Source organism: Scyliorhinus torazame, chromosome 14, assembly GCF_047496885.1.
Source record: "Scyliorhinus torazame isolate Kashiwa2021f chromosome 14, sScyTor2.1, whole genome shotgun sequence".
Lineage (NCBI taxonomy): Eukaryota > Metazoa > Chordata > Chondrichthyes > Carcharhiniformes > Scyliorhinidae > Scyliorhinus > Scyliorhinus torazame.
This window is the reverse complement of record NC_092720.1, coordinates 11,329,715-11,351,109: the sequence shown is the minus strand read 5'-3', so window position 1 is coordinate 11,351,109 and position 21,395 is coordinate 11,329,715. Positions and strand designations below refer to the sequence as shown.

At 49.2% G+C, this 21,395-nt stretch overlaps 1 protein-coding gene across 1 annotated transcript in view; it reads left to right on the top strand.

Annotated features, from left to right (window-relative positions):
- Positions 1-2,634: 2,634 nt before the first annotated feature.
- LOC140389520 (interleukin-1 receptor accessory protein-like) overlaps positions 2,635-21,395 on the top strand; it is a 67,869-nt gene continuing 49,108 nt past the window's right edge. Inside the window, 1 exon segment of the mRNA XM_072473696.1 lies at positions 2,635-3,326. Within this exon segment, the coding sequence (XP_072329797.1) occupies positions 3,223-3,326 (104 nt within the window). The 5' untranslated portion in view covers positions 2,635-3,222.

Here is a 21,395-nt window from a genome sequence, read left to right as displayed (position 1 = left end):
CAACCTGCCTGGAGGCCTACTCCCCAGAGGCATCCGTCTAGTCCCCTGTTTGTGGAGTGTGGTAGTCACTACTGATGTATTATATTGTATATATATGGGTATTATGCTAAGGCACCTGTACTACAGGTACGGGGTAGATCCCAGCCTGCTGGCTCCGCCCAGTAGGCGGAGTATAAATGTGTGTGCTCTCCGTACAGCAGCCATTTCGTCAGCTGCTGTAGGAGGCCACACATCTCTGTGTAATAAAGCCTCGATTACATTCTACTCTCGTCTCGTCGTAATTGATAGTGCAAAATGGAGGCCATTATTGAACAGGTAGAACATGCCAGAGACTCAGGAAGCGAGTGACACGGACTGAGTGAGAGAGACAGAGGATGAGGGAGAGGGAGACAGAGACAAGCTGAGGGGGGAGAGAAACAGAGAGAATGAGAGAGAGAGATAGAGAAAGAGGGATGGTGAGATACAGAGACTGAGGGGGAGAGAGACAGAGGCTGGGTGAGAGAGTGACACAGACTGTGAGAAAGAGACTGAAAGAGAGAGAGTCAGAGACCAGGGAAGAGACAGAAATGAACAGAGAGGCAGACTGAGGGGTAGAGAGAGACAGAAACGGTGAGAATGAAAGGTAGAGAGACACACAGACTGAGGGAGAGACAGACTGAGGGAGAGACAGACTGAGGGAGAGATAGACTGAGGGGGAGACAGACAGACTGAGGGACAGAGACCGACTGAGGGAGAGAGACAGACTGAGGGAGAGAGACAGACTGAGGGAGAAAGAGACTAAGGGAGAGACAGACTGAGGGAGAGACAGACTGAGGGGGAGACAGACTGAGGGAGAAAGAGACTAAGGGAGAGATAGACTGAGGGGGAGACAGACAGACTGAGGGGGAAACAGACTGAGGGAGAGATAGACTGAGGGGGAGACAGACTGAGGGAGAGATAGACTGAGGGGGAGACAGACAGACTGAGGGACAGAGACAGACTGAGGGAGAGAGACAGACTGAGGGAGAAAGAGACTAAGGGAGAGACAGACTGAGGGAGAGATAGACTGAGGGGGTGACAGACTGAGGGAGAAAGAGACTAAGGGAGAGACAGACTGAGGGGGAGACAGACTGAGGGGGAGACTGACTGAGGAAGAGAGAGAGAGACTGAGGAAGAGAGAGAGAGACCGAGGGAGAGAGAGAGACCGAGGGAGAGACAGAGACCGAGGGAGAGACAAACTGAGGGAGAGAGACAGACTGAGGGAGAGACAGACTGAGGAAGAGAGAGAGAGGCTGAGGAAGAGAGAGAGACAGAGACCGAGGGAGAGACAGAGACCGAGGGAGAGACAGAGACCAAGGGAGAGACAGAGACCGAGGGAGAGTGACAGGCCGAGGGAGAGGGAGACCGAGGGAGAGGGAGACCGAGGGAGATCAAGACTCAGGGAGAGACTGAGAGAGAGAATGAGGGTATGTGGGACTGAGGGAGAGACAGACAGATGAAGAGAGAGACTGAGGGGGAGACAGACTGAGGGAGAGAGAGAGAGACTGAGGGAGAGAGAGACTGAGGGAGAGAGAGAGAGACTGAGGGGGAGAGAGAGAGAGAGACTGAGGGAGAGAGAGAGAGAGACTGAGGGAGAGAGAGAGAGAGACTGAGGGAGAGAGAGAGAGACTGAGGGAGAGAGGGAGACTGAGGGAGAGAGAGCGACTGAGGGAGAAAGAGACTGAGGGAGAAAGAGACTGAGGAAAGAGACAGACTGAGGGAGAGAGAGACTGAGGGAGAGAGAGAGAGAGACTGAGGGAGAGAGAGAGAGAGACTGAGGGAGAGAGAGAGAGAGACTGAGGGAGAGAGAGACTGAGGGAGAGAGAGAGAGACTGAGGGAGGGGGAGAGAGAGACTGGGGGGAGAAAGACTGAGGAGAGAGGCAGACTGAGGGAGAGACAGTCTGGGGAGTGAGGCAGACAGAGAGAGCTCTGTATGACTGTATGATTTGTTTCATGTTTTTAACAGTAAGTCAAACAAAAAGTCGGCCGACTTTTCTGTCCGGAAGAGAAGGTCCCTTGAAACAGGCGGGGCTGCAGCGTGTCTGTGCTGTTTAGATTGGGATTGCTGCAATCTGGGAATGTGGGATTGCTGCAATCTGGGAATGGGGGATTCTGTAATCTGGATTGCTGTAATATGGGAATGGTTCCGTCTCCTGGGTTGTCACGATCGAGAAACAGAAAGATCCCTGGCTGCTGGCCCGGGGATTTCCTGTAATCCCACCGCCCCATTTGTCAATTTCCACCCCCCGGGTTAACTCGGGTCAGTTTCAGCAAAGTGGGAGGGAAGCTGGTCAGTTTCCGCTCACGGAGCAGTCAGGAAGAGAATGAGAAAGATCGAGGCAAGGAGAGAGAGAGTGGAAATGACAGGCGATGAGATACACCGAGAGAGAGGCAGGAGTGAGAGAGAGTCTGAGTGAGAGAGAGGGAGTGAAAGTGAGAAGGTGTGACAGAGAGAGGGAGGGTGTGAAAGTGAGAAGGTGTGACAGAGAGAGGGGGAGAGTGAAAGTGAGAAGGTGTGACAGAGAGAGAGAGAGGGAGGGTGTGAAAGTGAGAAGGTGTGACAGAGAGAGGGGGAGAGTGAAAGTGAGAAGGTGTGACAGAGAGAGGGGGGAGGGAGGGAATGAAAGTGATAGTGAGAAAGTGTGACAGAGAGAGAGAAAGTGACAGAGAAAAGGTGTGACAGAGAGAGAGAGAGAGAGAGTATGACAGTGAGAAGGTGTGATAGAGAGAAGGAAGGAGAGAGGGAGTGAATGTGACCGGGAGAAAGTGTGATGGAGAGAGAGGGAGAGGAGTGAAAGTGAGAAAGTGTGACAGACCGAGAGAGACAGAGGGAGGGAGTGAAAGTGACAGAAAGACAGGCAGGTGGAAAGAGGGAGAGGAAGAGGGAGGGCGACTGGCAGGGAGATAGAGAGAGAGAGAGACAGACAAGCAGAGGTTGGAGAGACATAGAGTGTCAAATAGGGAGAGCATAGAGAGGAAGTGAGAGAGAGGTAACAGGCAGAGAGAGTAGAAAGACTGACAGATAGACAGAGAGAGAAAGGCAGGCAGGAAGGGAGAGAGACATACAGAAAGCAAGAAGAAAAGAGGTAGAGACTGAGGAGCAGAAAGTAATAGAGATAAACAGGAAAGTGGGGATGGCAGTGGGGGAAGAGAGAGAGGGGAACATAGAGTTTGGGATATAGAGAGGGGATAAGGCTGCGAGTATGAAGGAAAGAGGTAAGGCACTGGGGCAGGGGGAGAGTGGAGCTGATGGGCTGAGTGAGGACTGGATTCGGAGAGACAGCGATACCTGCACAGGACAACTCAGGTAGGATCAGAGTCTGTCTCACTGTCAGTAACACACGGGGTGTATATTCCCCATCTAGAATCATAGCATTTACAGTGCAGAAGGAGGCCATTCGGCCCATCGAGTCTGCACCTGCCCTTACAAAGAGAAGCCCACGTAGCTACCCTATCCCCGTAACCCAGCAACCCTCACTTAACCTTTTTGGACACTAAGGGCAATTTAGCATGGCCAATCCACCTAACCCGCACATCTTTAGATTGTGGGAGGAAACCGGAGCACCCGGAGGAAACCCACGCAGACACGGGGAGAACATGCAGAATCCGCACAGACAGTGACCCAGCGGGGAATCGAACCTGGGACCCTGGCGCTGTGAAGCAACAGTGCTAGCCACTATGCTACCGTGCTGTCCACGTTTTTGTTTTTTAAAATTCCTTAATGGGACATGGTGTCACTGGTTAGACTAGCATTTATTGTCCATCCCTAATTGCGCTTGGGAAGGTGGTGATGAGCTGTCCTCTTGAACCGCTGCAGTCCCTGAGGTGTAGGTACACCCACTGTGCTGTTAGGGAGGGAGTTCCAGGATATTGCCCCAGCGACAGTGAAGGAACGGCGATATATTTACAAGTCAGGATGGTGAGTGACTTGGAGGGGAACCTCCAGATTGTGGGTGGGGGGGTGGTTCCAGGTATCTGCTGCTCTAGTTCTAGTTGGTAAAAGTTGTGGGTTTGGAAGGTGTTGTCTAAGGAACTTTGGTGAGTTACTGCAGCGCATCTTGTAGATGGTACACACGGCTGCTACTGTGTGTCGATGGTGGAGGGAGTGAATGTTTCTGGATGGAGTGCCTATCAAGCGGGGCTGTTTTGTCCTAGTTGTCGCGTTTCTTGAGTGTTGCTGGAGCTGCACTCATCCAGGCAAGTGGAGAGTATTCCATCGCACTCCTGACTTGAGCCTTTGGATGACGGACAGGATTTGGGAAGTCAGGAGGTGAGTAACTCTCTGCAGGATTCCGAGCCTATGACCTGTTCTTGCAGCCACAGTATTTACATGGGTAGTCGAGTTCAGATTCTGGCCAATGGTGACTTCCAGGATGTTGATAATATATGTAAAAATATTAGTTTCAAATATGCTGTCAAGGGCTTTGGTCCTGATCCTTCTGGCTTAGCACAGTGGGCTAAACAGCTGGATTGTAATGCAGAACAAGCCAGCAGCCAGTTCAATTCCTGTACCGGCCTCCCCGAACAGGAATGTGGTGACTAGGGGCTTTTCACGGTAACTTCATTGAAGCCTACTTGTGATAATAAGCTATTATTAGTTTGTAGTGACTCACACTTGTTGGCGTGGTGAGTGTCCCGAAGTGGGACTGGAAGTGAGCAGGGACTTGCACTTGGATTCGCCACGTGCAGTCACATGGTTGCCAGCTAATTAGCTATGCATAGACAACCTACAGCTGCCGCCTGCCATTGAGCTACCCCCCGTCACCTTGGACTTGCCCCTGTCACCCCCAACCTACCATTCATCGTTCTTGACCCTTTATCACTCTTGACCAATCCTCAATCATTCTTAATCTCCTCTCAATTACTTGAGCTGCTTCTGGCATTTATTCCCACTATCCAGTGCCCACCTAATTCCCAACTTTCACTCTGGAATAGGGAAGCGGCATTTTTAGAATTGTTATGGGCCAGGGTTTAGAGAACCCCAAAGTGTATCATGGAGTTCACCTGACCCACAACTTTTAATAGATTGTGGTATGGGGAGCACACGGCCCACTCTACAGGTGTGGTACAGCAGAAATGGAAAAGTATTTTTTAAAGCAAAACAATGTTTATTCTATGAACTCAAGTTAACCTTTTTTAAAACAAACAGTGAACATCTTAGCAACCATTAATTCAAATACAACCCCAAAGACTACAACACTAAGTAACCCTGTAAGCTGTCCTTTTAACATCCAAAAGACTTAACAAACCTTCAAACAGGAGCACATTAGGTTTACATTCAATACTGCGACCTTTTACAATTCTGGGTTCACCAAATGATCCATAGATAGTCTTCGGATGGCAGAGATCAACTGTACAGCTCTTTGTTTACACTTCAGATGCAGCTCACTGAAAAAAAACAGACACACCCAAGCTTTATCACAAACTGAAACTAAAAAGCAGAAGTTGAGCTCAGCTCCACCCACACTCTGACATCACCCCAGTAACATGAGCAGCTCCATTTCTTAAAGGTACATTTCTTAAACACCCATTTCTTAAAGGCACTCTCACATGACAGAAGTCAGAACAGATTAGGCCTTAAATGGGCCTAAATTAGGCCTAAATCACTTCTGAGCATGGGGTCCTCCTGTGGGGTTGCACAGTGATAGTGCCACCCTGGGGCAGCAGTTTCTTCTTCAACAATTACACAGTGGTCATCCGGGGAAATCTAAAACAAAGATACTGGCCAGGAATTGCGTATGGTGGCTGGGGATTGACAAGGAGGTCAAAAGTATGGTCAATCGGTGTGACCACTGTCAGTCGCAACTCATTTATAGCATCATTACGGTGTAAAAGGAGGCCATTTGGCCTATCGAGTCTACACCGATCCTCTGAAAGAGCACCCTACACTCTTCCACCCTATCCCTGTAACCCCACTGAACCTTTAGATACTATGGGGTAATTTATCATGGCCAATCCATTTAAACAGAACACTTTTGGACTGTGGGAGGAATCCGGAGCACCCGGAGGAAACCCACGCAGACACGGGGAGACAGTACAAACTCCACACAGACAGACACCCGAGGCCGGAATTCAACCCGGGAGCTCTGAGGCAGCACTGCTAACCCCTGCGTCACTGCGCCGCCCCATCCTTCCACCTCCAGCAAGTTTGCAGGAGCAGGAATGGCCAGGAGACTCCACATAGACTTTGCCTGTCCCTTTTTGGGGAATGCTGTTTTTGGTCATAGTAGACGGCCACTCAAAGTGACCAGATGTGCAGCCAATGCGTTCGGCCCCACCGCTGCAGCCACAGTGGACAACCTTTCACGGCCTCCGAGGTGATTGTCTCCGAGAACGCTTCTGCCTTCACAGCCGCAGATATTCAACTCTTCGTGAAATCCAATGGGATACGACAGGTAGGAACAGCCCCCCCTTCCACCCCGAATCAAGTAGGCCGGCCGAAAGAGCCGACCAAACTTTCGAAGCATCGATGACGAAACAAGCTGATTGGCCACTACTGCTTCGCTTGGCAGATGTCTTGCTCCCGCACAATACAAACCCCCAGACCAGCACTGGGATGACCCTGCCTGAGTTGTTAATGCGCCGGGGTCTTAGGACGGACTCAACTTTATAGAACCGTGATCTTCGCAACGGGTTTCATCAAGGGCCACCCAGGGCACTGATGTGGCAGGCAGCACAACCCCTGTTGTGCACTCTACAGATACGCCTGCTGTTGCTGAAGACTCAGGTGCTCCTAATCTGGGAGAGCCAGTGGTCAAGTTGAGATGTTCGGCCAGAGTGAGGACTTCTTTTGGGAACTTTGTCCTTTACTGTAAATGTCTATAACTGGAAATAAGAGTTTTTCTGTTTTATTCCTCCTTAAGGGAACTTAAGGATGAATGTGGTTGAGTGGCCCCTTTAAGGTGATACCTTGGGCCACATGATGGGACGAGAGCCTCTGGGGACACACAGCAGGAATTTAGGCACAATCCTGGCCGTTGGGGCTGGTTTAGCACAGTGGGCTAAACTGCTGGCTTGTAATGCAGAACAAGGCCAGCAGCGCGCGGGTTCAATTCCCCGTACCGGCCTCCCCGAACAGGCGCCGGAATGTGGCGACTAGGGGCTTTTCACAGTAACTTCACTGAAGCCTACTTGTGACAATAAGCAATTATTATTATTGTTATTATCATTATGGGGTTGGGTTTGGTCAGATTTAGCCCGAGAGTCATGGGAACAAGACCTGTGTGTATTAGTTGGACTGTCCAGTGTATATTGTTCACCTTAGTTCATCAAAGCTCTATTGTGTTTCTATACTGCCTGATCGATCGCCTCGCAGTGTAACACTGACATTTTGCCTCCCGCACAAGTCCACTTCATTTCCCGTTCCCAGGGGATTCACTAGATTCTCCCCTCAGTTTTCAAATTGTTCAGTCTGACGCAGAGTTCCCAATCATCCCGGTTTTCCCCGAAGTCTCTGTCAAAATATACATCTATGTATACAATGGAATGCAGACAGGCAGTGATTGACACACAGGATGACCAGTAAGCACACAGAACAGAGCAGCCAATCACCAGACAGGACACGACCACTATGAAGCCAGAGGGCACCAGTTAGTTTTCCTGCTCTCTCGGGGCCCAGCCTCTGAGACAGTCAGAGTTAGTGAGCTGGCCAGTGCAAACACCATAGTAAGTCTGGTCAGGCTAGTGTCAGGTCTCCAGTCAAGTCAGCATCGTGTCAACCCACAGTTGAACATGTAAAATAGTTTAGATGTTAAATAAAATCGTGTTGCATCTTATCAAGTGTTGGAGGCCTGTCTCTCGCTACACTGCATCAAATGCAGTCCACATCGACCCAGCCCACTCAACACATGAGTCTCCAGGAATTAGGGATTCATTCGCAGGTCACCGCTGTGAGCAAAAACTGAACGGTGAATTGAAAAAAAAACTGTTTCTCCTGGAATTGTCTTCAAACATTTTTATTCATTGCCTCCCCAAAATGCTGAGAGGTAGCAGAGGGAAAAGCTACTCGATTGACAGTCGAGAAGCACCCAATCAGATAGCAGGGTTTGTTGGTTTTCCATTTGCTGGGAGAATAGGGAAAATAATGACGGAATTGTGGGGCAGGAGGTCAGTGATGATTCCTCGGTGAATCCCACGAGCCTGTCTGAATATGCCAGAGCTGGTTTTCATTTACATCACATTTCCTTGTCCAGATTCTGTGTTGCAACAGCAGGAGTGTATTTATACCACTCCCTTTGTACCGCAAAATGACCCAAGATGCTTCTCAAGAATGATTAAACAAAGTATGACACCGAGCCCATATGAGGAGACAATGGCGGCACGGTGGCACAGTGTTTAGCACTGTGACTTTACAGTGTCAGGGTCCCAGGTTCAATTCCCGGCTTGGGTCACTGTCTGCGCGGAGTCTGCACGTTCTCCCCGTGTCTGCGTGGGTTTCCTCCGGGTGCTCCGGTTTCCTCCCGAATGTCGTGCTGTTAGGCGAATTGGACATTCTGAATTCTCCCTCTGTGTGCCCGAACAGGCGCCGGAATGTGGCGACGAGGGGATTTTCACAGTAACTTCATTGCAGTGGTAATGTAAGCCTACTTGTGATAATAAAGATTATTATTATTATGGGACAGATGACCAAAGGTTTGGTCGAAGGGGATGGTTTTAAGGAGCAGCTTAAGGGCGGAAAGTGAAATAAAGAGGCCAAAACCGAAGGAGCCACAGATACCCTGGAGAGTTGTCAGGTTGGAGGATGTTACCGACATCAGGAAGGGCAAGGCCATGGAGACAAGAATGAGAATTTTAAAATCAGGTTGTTGTTTATCTGGGAACCAGTGTAGGTCAGCAATATAGAATCTATAGAACCCCTACGCTGCAGCGAAATAGGGTTTCGGCACCAATTGAGCCAATGGAGGTGGAGATAGTTGGGTTCTCCATGGTGGCTCAGTTATGTCATTGGAAGCTCATCTCGGGGTCAGCTATGACACCAAGGTTCAGTCTTAGACTGTGATCAGAGAGAATAGTGGACTCAGTGGTGAGGTAATGGAGTTGATCTTTTTATTTTTTGTTCGTGGAACGCGATCGTCTCTGGCAATGCCAGCATTTGTTGCCCATTACTAATTGTCCTTGAGAAGCCACATTCTTGAACTGCCACAGTCCGTGTGGTACAGATTCAGCCCCCCCCCTCCCTGTTAGGGAGGGAGCTCCAGGATTTAGACTCGATGAAAGTGAAAGAACGCTGATTATAGTTTCGAGCCAGGATGGCGTGGAACTGGAGGGGAACTTCCAGGTGGTGGTCCCATGCTGCCCTTGGCCTTCTAGGTGGCACAGATAATGGGTTTGGAAAGTACTGTTGAAGATACCTCGGTGAGTTGTTGCAGTGCATCTTGTAGGCAGCACACAAGGCTGCCACTGTGACTGGTGATGAAGAGAGTGTATGTTTATCATAAAATTTACAGTGCAGAAGGAGGCCATTCGGCCCATCGAGTCTGCACCGGCTCTTGGTAAGGGCACCCTACCCAAGGTCAACACCTCCACCCTATCCCCATAACCCAGTAACCCCACCCAACACTAAGGGCAATTTTGGACACTAAGGGCAATTTATCATGGCCAATCCACCTAACCTGCACATCTTTGGTCTGTGGGAGGAAACCGGAGCACCCGGAGGAAACCCACGCACACACGGGGAGGATGTGCAGACTCCGCACAGACAGTGACTCAAGCCAGAATCGAACCTGGGACCACTGGAGCTGTGAAGCAATTGTGCTATCCACAATGCTACCGTGCTGCCCATATAATAATAATCGCTTATTGTCACAAGTAGGCTTCAGTGAAGTTACTGTGAAAAGCCCCTAGTGGCCACATTCCGGCGCCTGTTCGGGGAGGCCGGTACGGGAATTGAACCCGCGCTGCTGGCCTTGTTCTGCATTACAAGCCAGCAGTTTAGCCCACTGTGCTAAACCAGCCCCAACAGGTGGTGAATGTAGCAATGAGCAGAAACTGCAGGAAACTGTTTTGGCCTTCCCAATATTTAATTAGGGGATATTACTGCTCATCCAGTACTGCATGTTGGATAAACAGGCACACAATTTAGCACAACAGGCGTTTGAGAGAGTTGATGTTCAGGTAGAACTGAACGTAATCAGCGTGCATGTGCAGACTGACCTGCGTTTGGATAATGATACCTCAAGGCAGCGTGTAGGTGGGAAACTGATCAATCAGCCCAGTGAGTTGGTTTGTTTTGCTATTTAAACCTCACTCGAGCCTGCTCACATTCCATCTCCTGATACCTCATCTCAGCCTTTCAATCTATCTTTCCATTCCTTCTCTCAGATACCTGCCTCGTTTCCTTTTGAAAGTGTTCGAGCTATTTGTCTCATCCTGTGGGAATGAGTTCTACATTCAGAGGAGAAGCTTTCGGACTTTTCAGATTCTAGGCTAGCTGTAGCATATCCTCAAAACATCCAACTCCGCCGATAATATATTTAATTATGAATGACAGGCCGGGCCATTTGCTACATCAGTCGAAGATGCTGAACTTTGAGGGAGGAGAGAGAGGGAAAGATTCCATCCCGGGAGGAGAGAGAGGGAAAGGTTCCATCCTGGGAGGAGAGAGAGGGAAAGGTTCCATCCCGGGAGGAGAAAGAGGGAACGGTTCCATCCCGGGAGGAGAGAGAGAGGGAAAGGTTCCATCCTGGGAGGCGAGAGAGGGAAAGGTTCCATCCCGGGAGGAGAGAGAGGGAAAGGTTCCATCCCGGGAGGAGAGAGAGAGGGAAAGGTTCCATCCCGGGAGGAGAGAGAGGGAAAGATTCCATCCCGGGAGGAGAGAGAGGGAAAGGTTCCATCCCGGGAGGCGAGAGAGGGAAAGGTTCCATCCCAGGAGGGGGGAGAGGGAAAGGTTCCATCCCGGGAGGAGAGAGAGGGAAAGGTTCCATCCCGGGAGGAGGGAGAGGGAAAGGTTCCATCCCGGGAGAATGGAGAGGGAAAGGTTCCATCCCGGGAGGAGGGAGAGGGAAAGATTCCATCCCGGGAGGAGAGAGAGGGAAAGGTTCCATCCCGGGAGGAGGGAGAGGGAAAGGTTCCATCCCGGGAGGAGAGAGAGGGAAAGGTTCCATCCCGGGAGGAGAGAGAGGGAAAGGTTCCATCCCGGGAGGAGAGAGAGGGAAAGGTTCCATCCCGCGAGGAGAGAGAGGGAAAGGTTCCATCCCGGGAGGAGAGAGAGGGAAAGGTTCCATCCCGGTCTGGCCTAGATGTGATTGCAGACCCACAGCAATGTGATTGACTCTGAAATGATCCAGCAAACCACTCAGTTGTATCAAACCGCTACAAAGTCAATAAAAAGGAGGGGAACTGGACGGACGACCCGGCATCGACCCAGGCACTGGACATGGCAACGGCAAAACCAGTCCTGTCGACCCGTGTTTGGCCAGACTAAATTAACCTTTAATTGGATACTCTAAATTATTTTTAAAATCATCAGCAAAGTGATGGAACGAATCATCAACAGTGCTATCAAGCGGCACTTACTGAACAATAACCTGCTCACTGACGCTCAGTTTGGGTTCCGTCAGGGTCACTCAACTCCTGACCTCATTACAGAAATCTTTAGATCCTCACTGTCTTCAGGTGGTGTCCCGAAGGACTGGAGAATAGCCAATGTTGTTCCTTTGTTTAAGAAGGGTAGCAAGGATAATCCAGGGAACTACAGGCCGGTGAGCCTTACATCAGAGGTAGGGAAATTACTGGAGAGAATTCTTCGAGACAGGATCTACTCCCATTTGGAAGCAAATGGACATATTAGCGAGAGGCAGCACGGTTTTGTGAAGGGGAGGTCGAGTCTCACTAACTTGATAGAGTTTTTCGAGGAGGTCACAAAGATGATTGATGCACGTAGGGCAGTGGATGTTGTCTATATGGACTTCAGTAAAGCCTTTGACAAGGTGCCTCATGGCAGACTGGGACACACGGGATCAGGGGTGAGCTGGCAAGATGGATACAGAACTGGCTAGGTTATAGAAGGCAGAAAGTGGCAGGGAAGGGTGCTTTTCTGATTGGAGGGCTGTGACTAGTGGTGTTCAGCAGGGATCAGTGCTGGGACCTTGCTTTTCGTAGTATATATAAATGATTTGGAGGAAAATGTAACTGGTCTGATTAGTTAGTTTGCGGACGACACAAAGGTTGGTGGAATTGTGGATAACGATGAGGACTGTCAGAGGATACAGCAGGATTTTGATCGTTTGGAGACTTGGGCGGAGAGATGGCAGATGGAGTTTAATCCGGACAAATGTGAGGTAATGCATTTTGGAAGGTTCAATACAGGTAGGGAATATACAGTGAATGGTAGAACCCTCAAGAGTATTGAAAGTCAGAGAGATCTAGGAGTACAGGTCCACAGGTCACTGAAAGGGGCAACACAGGTGGAGAAGGTAGTCAAGAAGGCATACGGCATGCTTGCCTTCATTGGCTGGGGCATTGAGTATAAAAATTGTCAAGTCATGTTGCAGCTGTATAGAACCTTAGTTAGGCCAAACTTGGAGTATGGTGTTCAGTTCTGGTCGCCACACTACCAGAAGGATGTGGAGGCTTTAGAGAGGGTGCAGAAGAGATTTACCAGGATGTTACCTGGTATGGAGGGCATTAGCTATGAGGAGATGTTGAATAAACTTGGTTTGTTCTCACTGGAACGAAGGAGGTTGAGGGGCGACCTGATAGAGGTCTACAAAATTATAAGGGGCATAGACGTGGATAGTCAGAGACTTTTTCCCAGGGTAGAGGGGTCAATTACTAGGGGGCATAGGTTTAAGGTGCGAGGCGAAAGGTTTAGAGGAGATGTACGAGGCACGTTTTTTACACAGATGGTAGTGGGTGCCTGGAACACGCTGCCGGAGGAGGTGGTGGAAGGAGGGACGATAGTGACGTTTAAGGGGCATCTTGACAAATACATGAATAGGATGGGAATAGAGGGATATGTACCCGGAAGTGTAGAAGATTTTAGTTCAGACGGGCAGCATGATTGGCAGCCCTTCCACAAACATTCAAATCCTCCACCAGTGATGCACAGAGGCAGCCGTGTGTACCATCCACAAGATGCACTGCAGTAACTCACCCAGGCCCATTCGGCAGCACCTCCCAAACCCACGACCATCTCGAAGGACAAGAGTAGCAGATACCCACCACCTGGAGGTTCCCCTCCAAGTCACTCGCCATCCTGACTTGCGAATGTATCGGCCGTTCTTCACTGTCGCTGGGTCAAATTCCTGGAACTCCCTCTCCAACAGTGGGAGTACCTCCATCACACGAACAGCAGCGGTTCAAGTCGGCCGCTCACCACCATCTTCGCAAGGGCAATTAGGGCTGGGGAACAAATGCAGGCCTTGCCAGTGATGCCCACGCCCTATAAAAATGAATTTGAAAAGAATCCCAGTTCTGCCAATGTCTGTATCTTGGACCATTGAGAGCTGCAGGGAGAAATTGAAGATGCTGGTGATAATATTGCTCTATCGGAGGTGAATATGAATCTGTTTTATGTGATCCCACATCCCTCCTGTATAAACCTAACTATCACCTTTGTTACATTTGATTTGCTTCCAATTTCTTTCACTGCTCGCTGATGAATCATGATTTCTTCCACATGTAGAATTGAGACCAGTGAGTCAGAGATGGCAATTTAATAGAACAAAGAAAAGTAATCTTCCTGTTCATCAAATATTTGGTGTCCTTTCTCATCGTTTATGATGTCACCCCAAACTGTTCTATCAGATTAATATTGTGTCAGTGTTTCTGCTGGAGAACTGCAAACTCTAAATGATTTAAATTCAGTCTTTTCAATGTCCTCCCTCTGCTGTGACAGTGTTTGATGCTGCTCCTTGGAGGCTGGGAATGTGAGGAGAGAGATCCGTGAGCTTGGGGTGTTGACTGAGGCTGGGGAGGCAGAGATCGCCAATGTGGCATGTGGGAAGGCTGAGGGTTACTGGTGGAGAAATAGTGGTGGGGCGAAAGAGGGCCTCAGGAGCTGGGACTGGGAGCGTGTTATTGGGATGGTGTGGGGCATCTGGGGCTGGTATCTGAAATCTGTGACGTCTGGTTACTCGCCCTTCTGAGAAAGACAACTGTGTGTCGTTATTTACTCATCAAAACCCTTCATAATCTATGTTTGGACCTAAAAAGAACTCAGAGTGAATTGTCAGCAAAGGTTTTCTCCTTGCAAGACGCTATGCAGTGACTCTGGAAGAAGCTGGTGACTATCGGAGTGATTGAGGACTTTTCATGGTTCCTGATCGACAAGCTGCCTTATCTGCCAATAACTGATTGCCTGCACAACTGAGTGGTAATTGGAGATTTTATTGGACCCTCTGACATCCCAATCAGCCAGAAATCCTGTTGTGAAAATAAGATTTATTTTTCTTTGAGACTGGAGATGGAAGTGACAGCATTCTTGCCAGGGAGAGACCCAGGCCAGTGTGACCAAACAGAGGAAAGTTATCTATGGAATTGCTCAGTTCAGTTCCTCATTCGCCCAAAGAGAAGAATTCTGCAGTTTGACCTTTAGCTCTTGTTACCATTGGCTCAGTGGGCAGCAACCCCACAGGGCGGCATGGTGGTTAGCACTGCTGCCCTACAGTGCCAGGGACTCAGATTCAATTTCAGTCTTGGGTGACTGTTGAGTTTGCACATTCTCCCCGTGTCTGCGTGGGTTTCCTCCCACGGTCCAAAGCTGTACAGGTTAGGTGGATTGTCCATGTTAAATTGTCCCTGAGTGTTTAAAAGGTTAGGTGGGGTTACTGGGTTCTGAGGATAGGGTACACAGATGCATAGAAGATAGGAGCAGGAGAAGGCCATTCGGCCCTTCGAGCCTGCTCCGCCATTCATCAAGATCATGGCTAATCATCCAACTCAATAGCCAAATCCTGCTTTCTCCCCATAGCCTTTGATCCCATTCTCCCCAAGTGCTATATCTAGCCGCCTCTTGAATATATTCAATGTTTTAGCATCAACTACTTACTGTGATAATGAATTCCACAGGCTCACCACTCTTTGGGTGAAGAAATGTAGCCTTATCTCTGTCCGAAATGGTTTACCCTGAATCCTCAGATTCTGGACACACCCACCATTGGTAACATCTTCCCTGCATCTACCCTGTCTGTAATGATATGTAGACTGACATGAAACTAAGGGCTTGATCAGAACACCCGGCTGCGGCCCGACCACTAGAGGCACTACACAACTCATTATAAAGCCAGAAAAACACTAGACCCTCGCTCTCACTCCTGGCAGGAACTGTAGGATTAGCATCAGGATAGTTTAGACCTCATGTGGCCTAGATCCCAGTTGTACAGTTAGTCATTATCACTGAGTTACTAGAATTAGATCAGCAGAGTGTCAAACTCATTTATGTAGTTGTTGTCACTGAATAAATCCTTTCAACTTACTTCAAGGACTGGAGTGTCTTTCAACGTCGTCTGTGGTCAGCAGCAACTTATGTTAATCAAACAGCATAACATAACACTGTCTAGTCCTGGTAGAGTTGTATAATTCTCTAGGAGATCCCCCCCCCTCATTCTTCTGAACTTCAGCGAGTACACTCCTAACCTAGACAATCTCTCCTCATATGACGGTCCCGCCATCCCTGGAATCAGTCTGGTAAACGTGAGGAGTAGATGGGGTGCTCTTTCAGAAGGTTGGTGCAGACTCGCTGGGCGGAATGACCTCCTTCTGCAATGTAAGGATTCTATGATCTGTGTCGGAGGTTCTGCATCCAAATCCCAATTCCAGAGACGTGAGCACAGCCTTACCTGACATTCCCGAGCGCAGCACTGATACAGTCCAGCATTGTTGGAGGATCCCACACTTTCATATATTAAACTGAGCTGTCTAATTTCTTGGGTTAGGTGTTAAACATTCTACAGTCACTATGCCAAGCAGAGTACAGGAGTTCTGACCAATATTTATCACTTCATCCACATCACTGAGGTAATAAGATCATGTCTCATTGCTTTCACTGTGAGCTCACTGCATACCAATTGGTTGCCACATTTCCTGCAATGCCGCAGCATTTCAACCAAGTTCCAAACTGGCTGTAAATTGCTATAGGATGTCAGAGGCTGGAGAAAGGTGCTCTATATAAATTTAATTCCTGCTTCCTTTTCTGTCTAATGTTTTGCTCATTTTCAATGAATGAAAAGTCTCTGACACTCTTCTTTAGTGACCTGCACATCAGAAAATTGCTCAACTGGTTTTACCAGCTCACATAGTTTGGAATTCAGGTTGGTGCCTGTTAGCATTTTTGGGATGAAAATACTCAGATACAGAGCATTACATCCTCTTCACTGTATCTAACCCCGTGCTGTACCTGTCCTGGGAGTGTTTAATGGGGGCAGTGTAGAGGGAGCTTTACTCTGTATCTAACCCCGTGCTGTACCTGTCCTGGGAGTGTTTGATGGGGACAGTGTAGAGGGAGCTTTACTCTGTCTCTAACCCCGTGCTGTACCTGTCCTGGGAGTGTTTGATGGGGACAGTGTAGAGGGAGCTTTACTCTGTATCTAACGCTGTGCTGTACCTGTCCTGGGAGTGTTTGATGGGGACAGTGTAGAGGGAGCTTTACTCTGTATCTAACCCCATGCTGTACCTGTCCTGGGAGTGTTTGATGGGGACAGTGTAGAGGGAGCTTTACTCTGTATCTAACCCCGTGCTGTACCTGTCCTGGGAGTGTTTGATGGGGACAGTGTACAGGGAGCTTTACTCTGTATCTAACCCCGTGCTGTACATGTCCTGGGAGTGTTTGATGGGGGATAGTGTAAAGGGAGCTTTACTCTGTATCTCACCCGTGCTGTACCTGTCCTGGGAGTGTTTGATGGGGACAGTGTACAGGGAGCTTTACTCTGTCTCTAACCCCGTGCTGTACCTGTCCTGGGAGTGTTTGATGGGTGTCGTGTTCGGTACACTGGTCTAACACTGGCTGCAATTGGATGCAGCTTAGATCAGAAAGATACTCCAGCCCTTGAAGTTTGTTCAATCAGGTTTATTGATTGAACAAATAAACAGTTAGCACAGTTCTCTGTGAGTTCGACTCTCTGCTAACTTAAGTGTGGTCACTGTGAGCTCACTGCATACCAATTGGTTGCCACATTTCCTGCAATGCCGCAGCATTTCAACCAAGTTCCAAACTGGCTGTAAATTGCTATGGGATGTCAGAGGCTGGAGAAAGGTGCTCTATATAAATTTAATTCCTGCTTCCTTTTCTGTCTAATGTTTTGCTCCTTTTCAATGAATGAAAAGTCTCTGACACTCTTCTTTAGTGACCTGCACATCAGAAAATTGCTCAACTGGTTTTACCAGCTCACATGGTTTGGAATTCAGGTTGGTGCCTGTTAGCATTTTTGGGATGAAAATACTCAGATACAGAGCATTACATCCTCTTCACTGTATCTAACCCCGTGCTGTACCTGTCCTGGGAGTGTTTGATGGGGACAGTGTTAGGTACACTGGTCCAACACTGGCTGCAATTGGATGCAACTTAGGTCAGAAAGATGCTCCAGCCCTTGAATTTAGTTCAATCAGGTTTATTGAACTAATAGCACAGTTAGCACAGTTCTCTGGGAGTTCGACTCCCTTCTAACTTAAGTGTGGTTACTCTGTCTGACTGAACCAGACTAGCCCTTAGCCACATGGTGGAGATGTGGGATTGTAGCAACACCCTTGACTGACTCTCGAGATGTTCATGAGTCGAAAGAGGCGGAGTGTGAGTGCCTCGTGTCTTTTATAGTCAGATCCCACCCCTGAGTGTCCTGCCTGCTTATTGGTCACGTCTTGTTCTCTGTGTCCATTAGCTGCTTGTCTGTACATAATTATATGTGTGTCTGCATATCATGACATCTCCCCTTTTTACATTGTTTGGATGACATATGTGAACGTATTTACAAGAACAGGCCAATATTAACATATATACATGCAGTGGATGTGAACATATGTACATGTGAAAACAGCTGTCTAATGCGAGAACGCAGAACATAGCAAACAGAACAAATGTTCATAAGTTCAGTCTCTGTGGCTTGCGTCTGATCCTGGTCACCCGCCGGAGAGGTGGTGGTGGGGACGACAGCGCCTTGATGAACAGGATTGAAGCCGGACTGGTGCAGACCTGCACAAGGCTGCATAGTGTCCAGGCTTCCCGCAGTTTAAACATCGCCTGCCTCTTGCAGGGCAGTGTCCCTTTAAATGCCACAGTTTGGGCATGTCATGACGTCGGCGTCGCACATGTGCAGTCGGCAGACGTCTGCACCTGCGCAATGTGGGTGTCGGCCGCTTCATTATCCTGTTCGCATCGCGCATGCGTGGGGCTCCGGGAAAAGCGCGTGAGATGGCCGCTGTCTTCAATGCTGAGGCGCTGCATCCGGGAGATGGCCTGCACACTCTCTGCCTCGTGGGAGGCAAGTTTCTCATTTTCAGCCGATTTGTATTGGGAATACCAATTCTTTGCGTGCTCATGCACTGTAATTGTTTCAATCGTGACTGGCAGGGTCATATGCTTGATTTGTAAGAGCTGCTCTCTCAGAGGATCAGAGTGAACTCCAAACATGATTTGGTCTCTGATCATGGAGTCAGCAAAATAACCAAAGTTGCAGGGCAGCGCTAGCAGGCGGAGGCTAGTTAAGAAGGCATTGAAAGATTAATCTTTACTTTGAAGACGCTGTTTGAATATGTAGCGCTCCAAGATTTCATTGGTGTCCACTTCAAAGTGACTATCAAACTTGTCCAGGATGGTCTGAAACTTTGTGTTTGATGGGGACAGTATAGAGTGAGCTTTACTCTGTATCTAACCCCGTGCTGTACCTGTCCTGGGAGTATTTGATGGGGACAGTATAGAGTGAGCTTTACTCTGTATCTAACCTCGTGCTGTACCTGTCCTGGGAGTGGTTGATGGGGACAGTATAGAGTGAGCTTTACTCTGTATCTAACCCCGTGCTGTACCTGTCCTGGGAGTATTTGATGGGGACAGTATAGAGTGAGCTTTACTCTGTATCTAACCCCGTGCTGTACCTGTCCCGGGAGTGTTTGATGGGGACAGTATAGAGTGAGCTTTACTCTGTATCTAACTCCGTGCTGTACCTGTCCTGGGAGTGTTTGATGGGGCCAGTGTAGAGGGAGCTTTACTCTGTATCTAACCCCGTGCTGTACCTGTCCTGGGAGTGTTTGATGGGGACAGTATAGAGTGAGCTTTACTCTGTATCTAACCTCGTGCTGTACCTGTCCTGGGAGTGGTTGATGGGGACAGTATAGAGTGAGCTTTACTCTGTATCTAACCCCGTGCTGTACCTGTCCTGGGAGTGTTTGATGGGGCCAGTGTAGAGGGAGCTTTACTCTGCATCTAACCCCGTGCTGTACCTGCCCTGGGAGTGTTTGATGGGGACAGTGTAGAGGGAGCTTTACTCTGTATCTAACCCCGTGCTGTACCTGTCCTGGGAGTGTTTGATGGGGACAGTGTTGAGGGAGCTTTACTCTGTATCTAACCCCGTGCTGTACCTGTCCTGGGAGTGTTCGATGGGGGACAGTGTAGAGGGAGCTTTACTCTGTATCTAACCCCGTGCTGTACCTGTCCTGGGAGTGTTTGATGGGGACATTGTAGTGGGAGCTTTACTCTGTACCTAACCCCGTGCTGTACCTGTCCTGGGAGTGTTTGATGGGGACAGTGTAGAGGGAGCTTTACTCTGTATCTAACCCCGTGCTGTACCTGTCCTGAGAGTGTTTGATGGGGACAGTGTAGAGGGAGCTTTACTCTGTATCTAACCCCGTGCTGTACCTGTCCTGAGAGTGTTTGATGGGGACAGTGTAGAGGGAGCTTTACTCTGTATCTAACCCCGTGCTGTACCTGTCCTGGGAGTGTTGGATCAGATTTTATGAGGAAAAGTTTCTCCCGATCTGACCTGGGAGTATTGACTGGGAAATCCTGACCTATTATTACATCTCTGGGGCGAAATTCTCTGTAATCGGCGCGATGTCCGCCGACTGGCGGCAAAAATGGCGCAAATCAGTCCGGCATCGCGCCGCCCCAAAGGTTTTTTAAAATATATTTTATTGAAAATTTTTTCCCTGAGCAACATTTTTCCCACTTACAAAACAAACGAAACAATAACAAAACAGAAATTTTTAACTTTTTAACAATAATAATAATAATAATACACAAGTAACAAAACCTCATACTCTATTGACCTATACTCAACTAAACCTCCTCCCCCCCTCCCCCCCCCCCCCCTCCCCCTGGGTTGCTGCTGCTGGTCATCTGTCTTCCCTCTAACGTTCCCCTAGGTAGTCGAGAAATGGCTGCCACCGCCTGGTGAACCCTTGAGCCGATCCTCTCAGGGCAAACGTTATCTGCTCCAGTTTAATAAACCCCGCCATATCGTTTACCCAGGCCTCCAGTCCGGGGGGTTTCGCCTCCAGTAGGATCCTGTGCCGGGCTATGAGGGACGCAAAGGCCACGACATCGGCCTCTTTCGCCTCCTGCACTCCCGGCTCTTCCGCAACTCCAAATAGAGCTAACCCCCAGCTTGGTTTGACCCGGGCATTCACCACCTGCGAGATTACTCCCGTCACTCCCTTCCAATATCCTACCAGTGCCGGGCACGCCCAAAACATATGTGCGTGGTTTGCCGGGCTCCCGCCACATCTCCCACATCTGTTCTCCACTCCAAAGAACCTGCTAAATCTTGCCCCCGTTATGTGTGCTCTATGTAGCACCTTAAATTGAATCAGGCTAAGCCTGGCGCATGAGGAAGAGGAGTTTACCCTGCTTAGGGCATCAGCCCACACACCCTCCTCTACCTCCTCCCCTAGTTCTTCTTCCCACTTTCCTTTTAGTTCGCCCACCGACTCCTCCCCCTCTTCCCTCATCTCTCTGTAAATCTCTGACACCTTGCCCTCTCCGACCCACACCCCTGAAAGCACCCTGTCCTGTGTCCCCTGTGTCGGGAGCCGCGGAAATTCCCTCACTTGTTGTCTAGTAAACGCCCTCACCTGCATATATCTCAAGAAATTTCCCCGGGGTAACTTATACTTTTCCTCCAGTGCTCCCAAGCTCGCAAAAGTCCCATCTATGAATAAATCTCCCACCTTCCTAATTCCCAACTGGTACCAGCTCTGAAATCCTCCATCCATTCTTCCTGGGGCGAACCTATGGTTGTTCCTGATAGGGGACCCCACCAGGGCTCCCCGCACCCCTCTCTGTCGCCTCCACTGTCCCCATATGTTCAGTGTTGCCCCGACCACTGGGTTCGTGGTGTACTTTTTAGGTGAGAGCGGTAGCGGTGCCGTCAGCAGCGCCTCTAGACTCGTCCCTTTACAGGACCTCTCTCCAGCCTTTTCCACGCCGCTCCCTCACCCTCCATCATCCATC